The 8205-nt window shown below is 35.2% G+C and overlaps 1 protein-coding gene across 1 annotated transcript; it reads right to left on the bottom strand.

Annotated features, from left to right (window-relative positions):
* Positions 1-1494: 1494 nt before the first annotated feature.
* Positions 1495-5140, bottom strand: LOC135695308 (uncharacterized). Its single transcript, XM_065214363.2, has 6 exons — positions 5051-5140; positions 4807-4861; positions 4027-4173; positions 3615-3716; positions 2440-2623; positions 1495-1887 (listed from the first exon to the last, which is right to left on the bottom strand). Exons 2-6 carry the CDS (start codon positions 4849-4851, stop codon positions 1622-1624), a joined length of 744 nt encoding a protein of 247 aa, XP_065070435.1. The 5' UTR covers positions 4852-4861; positions 5051-5140; the 3' UTR covers positions 1495-1621.
* Positions 5141-8205: the final 3065 nt, after the last annotated feature.

The raw sequence follows: 8205 nt of genomic DNA, 5'->3' as shown, positions 1-8205 counted from the left end.
GGCTCCTGTCACTGACTGAACCCATTTCCCATCATCTATGTTGGGACTTCATCGAGCTGGTTTGGTCTGGGAGCGCACTTTCGGCATATTTGGTTTCAACTAACTGTTGCTTGTCTTCAAAGATCATTTTATAAATTCAAATTTAAACTACAATTACATCACTTATTTAAAATGGAAATTTGAGTCGAATTCGGTTTTTGCATCCTTACAATGGTCATTCTTGGCTCGTTCGAATGATTTTCTGTGTATTCTTTAGTTTTGTGCATCAGAATCACAACATTTCTTTTCGTTTTCGCTCAAATATAGTTAGATTATATCAAATTTCACGAACCGAGATTCCTAACATACATTCACAAGGCGGGTCTCTGTTTTTGTTACTAGGGTGTAACAAAATACTCTAAAGTCTCGTAAAATACTTCTGTTGAGATCAGTAACTTCTTCAGATAGATTCCCTTTTCCTTTTCCTTAATCCATTTACTAGCGTATTGCTAGAACAGTTGTTCGATTGGAATCTTATTTCCTTAGAAAAAAATCCAGTTTTCACATACACGAGACAATCATTTTTTATGACTGTAAATTATTGTGAGACGTTGAAAACTTTTCGAAAAACTTGAAAAATCATCAAAAAATGTTTCGTCGTAAGATCGGATGTCAGATGTCTGCAGAAATATCCCTTTCGTTTCAGTCGGAATTAATTTATCAGATATACCGCAGATTTTGGAAATGAGATCTTTTTAAGCAGTTTGAAGGAGATGTCTTCATAGAGTTTTAATTTTTAGCTTATAATTTTGATTTTGAGGAAAAATCGTAATAAATTATTTAAACTCTAACGTCAAAAAGAATCAAATATTAGGGCAGAAGTGATAACAAAAAGGATGGCATTCTCTAATTTCAATTCAGCTTAACGATTTTCTCCTGAACAGGCTTAAATGACGGTTGTAAAATTACTTCGTAATTTGTAAAAAATGCTGATCTCACTCCTGCAAACCATTAATAATAAGTCTTCTTTTTCAAGATGTCAGAAAAGTAAATAAATTCTGCTTTTAACAAAAACATTTTTGTCAACTGCTTGGTGACTATTGATTCAAGTTCTACGCCCGTTTAACATTAATTCTCATGGCAAGGATGAATTGAATGCAAGAGAGAGGGCACATTCTTGAAAAAATGGCGTCACGTTTTGCAGGTTTTAGTGACTAAAAAGTTTTTGTGCTAAATTCTGGCACATGAAAAGCTGGCACGACTTTAAAATTCTCGACCTTAAAGCAACAGGAAAGTTGATTTAGAAGAACTAAAATCATAAAGCCAAACAAATTTCTGTGATAGCGTTTTTGTCTACATTTCTCATCTTTAATCATCATGCTGAAAGCCTTGTTTTATTGGATTCAATGCTGTCCTTAAATCATTTTTCATCGAAGGCAAAAGCTCTTATATCGGCTGTAGACTACCAGAGCATCCTGATATAGGGCAGTAGACAGCAAAAAAAAGTGGAAAAAATAATCTTATCGATTAGTTAATTTAATCGAATTGATTAGATATATAAATACATAACAAGATATTTGAGAAATACGATTTTGCTACAGAAGTATGCTCAACGTAAAAACGGCAATTTGTTCGGCAATCTTTATGCCATGCATCTGAAGTCACAGCATTGCATTAGATCGAATCGGTGATTACCAACGCAATTAGCAAAGCCTTGAGATTGGCCCCCTGTTGGTTGGCAGGTAATGCGGTAAACACATACTCGTTGGTCTGATCTAAAGAAGGTACATCTTGCACCAAGCTTTTCTGGGGGACATGTTTCAGCTACTTTTGTGCTCTCGTTGTTGCAGGTGGTAAAAGTAGTGACTGCTACATCTCTTCTTGCTCTTAATCTGTCCACTCTTGCATCTGAAAAAGGAAGCTTTGAGTTAAATATTATCCATATTCAAAGAGATTTTGTTGAAAAAGGCAAGGTACCAAAAAAGCCAAACAGCAAAAAAACGTCAACTGATCAATAACGTTTACTGTTAGGAATCTATGACAAAGCTCCAGGGGCTTACCTTAAACAAAAATTAAAGTGATGTGTCTGCCAGAAAACATAAGACCTTATCCCTGGATTTTCAGCAGAAAATGAGACCTTGTTGGTAGGCACATCATTGGCGGGGGGGGGGGGGAGGTGTAATTAAAAAGGTACTAGTAGTGCGAGAAGCAATCTGTATATATTTTTATTTGTAAAGAAAGATTCAAATTCATACAACATTGCTTCCAAAGACGGGGAAACAGGAGCCTTGGCTCCGCGATTAATTAAAAGTAAAAGGAAATTTTTCAGTCTTTATTTATATGTTGCCTTTGCTCCCTAACTTCCCAGCTAGTGACTGAGCCCTGCCGAAGCTTGTTGCGAAAACAAATATGAAAATTGTTTAATCATTAATGACATCTAAGTGCAAATTTTCCAATTACTTTTCACAATCTTGAGAGCCTCTTCTTCAATATTTTCCTTGTTGAAGCGCATCGTGAAAAGCAGGTCATATCCATCGCAATGTGCAGCAATCTTTGTACCAACTTCTGTTTTCATCATTTTTCGTACAATCAGTACTTTGAATGTTTCGACCATGTATTGTTGGGTTGGAAACTTTGACTTTGCCTGAAAACAATAACAAATTTTTTAAATAATGTTTTTAAAAAGAAGATTAATTTTATTAAAGTTTTCTATGCTACAATTAACAAGTCTATTTTATAGGGACTTTCAGAAAGTGGGCTAAAAATTTAGAAATTTTTATTCATCAATACATAGAGACGTAAACTTCTGCGCACTCGATGTAATTTAGATGCAGTTCTTTAGTTGCTTTCTCTTTCTTCAGACCCCTATAAAGTAACGATCGATGCATCGAGGTAATCAGGAGCACATTGTGACAAAGCAGAAGTTCATCAAAAAACATTATCTTAGCTCTGCAAGCTGGGATATCTAATTTTGGAGCAGTGATAACTATTTTGTGCAGTGATAAGACGGTTTTATGCGCTGATAAACAGTAAAATAATTGATTTAGAAAACTATTTATAGTCGTTGGAGGCAAATTTTACTCTTTTTGCAAACTTAAAAAATTATATATAAGGACAAAAGAAATATGATATGATGAATGCAAAATTAGAGGGCATGGCAAGCAGAAATTTGCCAAGGTTCCGTTCATCAATCTTTTTTTCTAATAAAAAATGTCCCGTCTCAGGTTTTTATTCAAATTAGATATGACATGATCACAAACTTAACAAAGCCGGAGAGATTGCAGAAACTCGATGTTGCGTTAACGTTATAATGTTGAAGATTACTTTTGCAGTTTTGAATGATTGAAAGGGCTGCCCCAAAATCCACCATCGCGTTTTATCAATGTTCATATCAACTTAAAATCTTTTAAAAGGATAATTCGGCTAGATAATGTAGCTGAGAGAAAATACATCTAATTTGATTGCAAGGAACCACGTGCTCTAGGTTGAAAGACTAACACTTTTAAGAAGTAAAAGCAGCTGTGCCAATTATTTTCATTTTGCTTTGAAACAAACGAATAATCAAGGCTGTGCAAATATTCCGAAAGCTGTGAACTGTAAGATATAGAATCGGAATATTAGAAAATTAATCGTACCAATTTCATGTTCTGTTCCATTTCTGCTGGCTTTTGTTCTGAAGGAGCGATCTTGGAAATGTAGCATTTCTTCGAGATCGGAAGCTTCATCGCACTTAGGCCCTAAGTAAATGAAAAAGAAATTATTAGAAATACTTCAACCTAGGTTAAAAATATAAAGCCAATAACATATCACATTACTATAGAGATTTTCAGAAAGAGCCCATCCCCAAATCGCTGCAGGCCTAATTTTTTCCATCCAATTCCGATAAGAATATATTGGACAGTGTGATATTTTGACAAAATATTTTTTGTAATGTAAACACAAGTAAAGAATCAAGTTAAAACTTCAATAGTAACATCTATTGTAGTTGCAGTACTTCAACAATATCGTCTATATAAAAGCATAAATGTATCAAGAATTGTAACGTACCACATTAAAGTCGTTCAGGAGATCTAATTCTGCCCTGTCCTGGTGCTGTGGAACTTTAATCTCTTCTGTATTTTCTTTAAGATCTACAATTACATCTTCAGTAAATGTTTCTCCATTTTCATTGAGCTTCATGTGAAAATCCTCTGCCTGAAAAGTAAAAGCTTTCTTTGACAAGACAGTGATTAAGCATTGCTTCAAATGATTCAGCTGTACTCTTCGACTAGTTGAGAGGTTAGCGGTCCCTGATTGGTACAGAAGCAAAAAACTAATCAAATGCGTTTTTCTCTCCCTCACATTACCTTCGATCCACACCAGGGTATAAATTTTCTACTTACCTTTGGCCTTTATCCGAAGTTCAAACTTCGAGGTACGATTAACGAAAAGTACCTTGGTATGCTATTTTTCCGATATTTTGTGCCATTTACAAGTTTTGCGGTACCAATAGCTAATTTGAATGAATCAAAAAAGGTAAATACCCAAGTTCTTGCGAAAAACAGAGCAAATTTGCCACAAAGATGAAAGAAATAAAGAATGCCACGCCTAAATCTTGTTTTCTCTTTTTTTCTGTGGATGTTTTTGCTGAGTTTATGGGCAGGGGTGAATAAAATCTTCCTTTACTGGCTTGAACCTGTTTGCAACAGTGACAAAGCAAAAGGGAGAATGGATAGTAAGTTGGGACATTCATCTCGGTAGCATTGATTAGCAGGCAGGTTCTTGGGCCCAAAGATCATCTACTTTATCATCTACTTCAAAATATTAATGGCATTGATGAATACTTACCGAAGCTGCAAAAACAATTGCCCACAAAACAACCAACGACTTCATTTTGGTTTATCTGTAAGAACAAATAGAAATAAAATCAGCTTGATCTTTTAAGACACAATGCTAACGATACTACATTCAAGAAGACAATTATATTCCAATCGACTCCCTACACTCTCTCAACTTTCTTTGCTCATTGCTAAATTGTCTGATTAGAGAATTCATCCTTGACAAAAAGTTCAAATAAACTTTTCTGGCAAACCTTAGCTACTTCCGTTAGTGTTCCAAACAGCCTTTCTGTCTGACATTTTTTATCATTTCATACGGCCATATATATAAGAAATAGTTGCAACTCAAAAGCCTCCTTGTTTATTTTCTAGTAGCAGCTATTTAAACGGTGCAAATTAAAGTTCAATAGAAGGCGTACATTGTGTTTTTAGCAGAACTTAATGATCCTATCGCGTGGGTCTCTATTGTTTATCCTGATTATGAATCCACTGGAAAAATCGTCTCAGTAACAGTGTGTTATTGAGACCTTGTTAGGATTTCATTTGATGACATCACTTGATTCATTTGATTCTCATAATCTATGTTGGTTATTCTGTTCTAATGGAAATTATCTTGCAAATTTTGTGACATTCTGATTCGGTTGCTAGATTGTTTCAAACATTTCTTTAAAACATTAACAATAGATAAATCTAAAGTTCACATTTTTGTTCAATGTACATACACGAAACAATGCATATGAAAGAAAAAGACAAAAGCGTTTTTTAAAGATTTGCATGTCATGACAATGAATATTTGCATGATATGTTAAATAACAATACCTTTCACAATTCCTATAGATTGAGTTTACTAGCGTAAGCTCTCGAATAAGCCCCACCTTCGAATAAGGTTCCCCTTGAATAAGCCCCACTTTCGAATAAGGTTCCCCTCGAAAAAGCCCCCGTCTTAATTTAATTTTTGTAGAATAAGCCCCCACCTCTGAATAAGCCCTCATGGGCCTAGGTACTGACTCGACAGGCACCGCAGAGAAGTGGGGCTGGGATCCCCCACTTTTAGCCAAAAATGTAAGAAATTTACCAATGAATCACCAACCATGCCACTTTTTATTCGGTTTTAGTCCCCCCCCCCCCCACCTTTATACCCCCCCTCCACATTTATCTCCGCGGTGCCTGTGACTCGACACAAATCCTAATATAGGAGTCATCCCAGTATATCTTTTTTTCAGTAGACCTCAAATACAAATTTACCTTAGTAATATTGTTTGTTGCTGCTAAATAAGCCCCAACATTCAAATCAGCCCTAACCTCAAAATATTTTTTGCTAGATAAGTTCCTATAAGGAGTACAAGGGGCCTATTCCAGGACTTTTGGTAATGAGATAAAGATAATCAGAGCAGTAATTTCACAAAATGAAAACAGCACAGCATGAAATTAATTGAACACCCTAACATGTTTAGGCACCTGCGCCGCAAATATTTTACTCCCACCAAAATATTGAATCTACTGAGCTAGCATGTTGATCCAGGCCAGTTTGCGAGAATAATAATGAGGTTTTCTACAAAAACGATGCACGATCATTTTGATTTTATGACATAACAAACAATACAATCATATATTCTTTAAATCGAGAACATTATGTTTTCGAAGTTTCAATATTTTTAATAACCTAGGACAGGTCAGATTGGTCATGTAAAAGAAAGTATTGTGAAATATCAGATAGAAAATGTATCATCAACAAGAATCATGATTAGGCTGATTCTGCGCCATCACACTAACATACTACCTCATTTACCGAGATCACCAAAACTAAAACATGGCAAGTTAAGCATAGTGTTAGGATTAAAGCAATTGGCTGCCCCCTAGCACTACACCTCTAAAGCCATCTCATTACTTATCATTTATTCTCACGAATAGAGTTATATAGTTGTGAATGAAATAACAATTTTTAGGTACTGGTGGTAGTAAAATGGTCAATTAGCCATTCAAAGTCGCCAACCCCTTTTAAAAAATACTGCCAATAGTAAGCACAATGGCGTTTATTCTGACGTTTTATACTCTGAGGAGTGTTGGACGAAAAAGCTTTAAATAGTATGCTGTGAAATGTTTGCTTTTTTCAAAGCCATTTTCAAGTTCTGTACCTCCAAAAAACTGCTTATATTTAGTTCAAATTCACCAAAAGCATTTGCCTAACGATTCGAATTTTTCTTGCCTCTTATTGTGTTTCATGAATCTTGATTTTCATAGACAGAATACTTTCATTTTGAGAAATGATATTTCGGGAGAGGCAAATTTAGGGGTCGTAACGGTGAATTCTCCTAAAATCTATTCGAAGACCATTCCCTATGGATGCTCATACAGTGCTATATTTTTGCATAGTTGTCGATTTGTTCATGCAATGAAATCAAAAGTCGAGGTGGTATTTCTTGAGAAACCTTGAACTCAAAATGACAAGATAGGTTTAGAAGTGACTGTGAGTTATTTTGCGACACATTCGCAACTAAAGATGAGAGCATAGGGAAATGGAAAAGATTGTGTAAGATTTACGTCAAAGTTGGCGGATGTTTACACTCTTTTTTATGAGAACAATTTTATAAGAACACGAGCCTCAAAACTGGTCAAAAATCAAATAAAAACACATCAAGAACAAGCTGAGGCTAAAATACTGTTAAATGGAATTTTCTCAAAAACGAGGATTTTAGCCATGTGTGGGTGCTTTTTCTGTGAATATTTAAACTCGTCGGCAAATGAAGGCTGTCTCACTCACTTTGTTGGCAAATGAAGCCCAAATACCCCCACCCCTCCTCCCCCCTTCCGTAGAGCGAAAAAGCTAGCAATCACACTGCTTTCACTCTATTGGTTTAAGAACAAATTAAGAACAATCCAGCTTCAGATTTTTGAAAAATTAAGAACAGTGTGCTTGAACTTAAATTTACTGGTTCTTTTAAAAAGGGGAGTTACGTTTCTTTGGCAGTTTTCGAGAATTGATTTGAAAGTAAGTTAAACAAAAGGTCACTGCTAAATTTGCTTAGAGTAATTATCAAACCCATCGCGAATTGCATTGTTTACCGTCATTCTCGTGTTCAGGCGCCCGTGTTGCATTATGATCTGCATATGCTGAAATATTGGAACTGCTGAACTAGCATGTAGATCCTACTTGATCCTACTTTACAAATGCAGTCAACTATACGTAATTCGAACTCCCTGGGAGATCGCCAAAATGTTTGAATAACTAAATATTCGATTTATACATATTTTCAAACATTCTAAATTTTGCCTTATTTACCCCTGACATGAGCTATATAAAGTCCTTTTCTTTATAATCGCAACTTCTACTTAATTGAAAATAGAGAAAAACTTTTTGTCAGCTGGTTTATCTGGCCTTTGACAAAAATTCAACACAAAAATAGGAAAC

The sequence above is a fragment of the Rhopilema esculentum genome, chromosome 2 (assembly GCF_057945365.1).
Source record: "Rhopilema esculentum isolate cy_ngs chromosome 2, ASM5794536v1, whole genome shotgun sequence".
Classification (NCBI taxonomy): Eukaryota; Metazoa; Cnidaria; class Scyphozoa; order Rhizostomeae; family Rhizostomatidae; genus Rhopilema; species Rhopilema esculentum.
This window is presented reverse-complemented; position numbering and strand designations above follow the sequence as displayed.

What these genes read in the sequence shown, in the direction of transcription:
- LOC135695308 (XM_065214363.2), bottom strand. Translation starts at nt 4,851, where the DNA reads ATGAAGTCGTTGGTTGTTTTGTGGGCAATTGTTTTTGCAGCTTCG. An exon ending in TCCTGAACGACTTTAATGTG is followed by an intron (nt 3,717 to 4,026) that starts GTACGTTACAAT and finishes TCATTTACTTAG; the next exon opens with GGCCTAAGTGCGATGAAGCT. An exon ending in TGGAACAGAACATGAAATTG is followed by an intron (nt 2,624 to 3,614) that starts GTACGATTAATT and finishes TATTGTTTTCAG; the next exon opens with GCAAAGTCAAAGTTTCCAAC.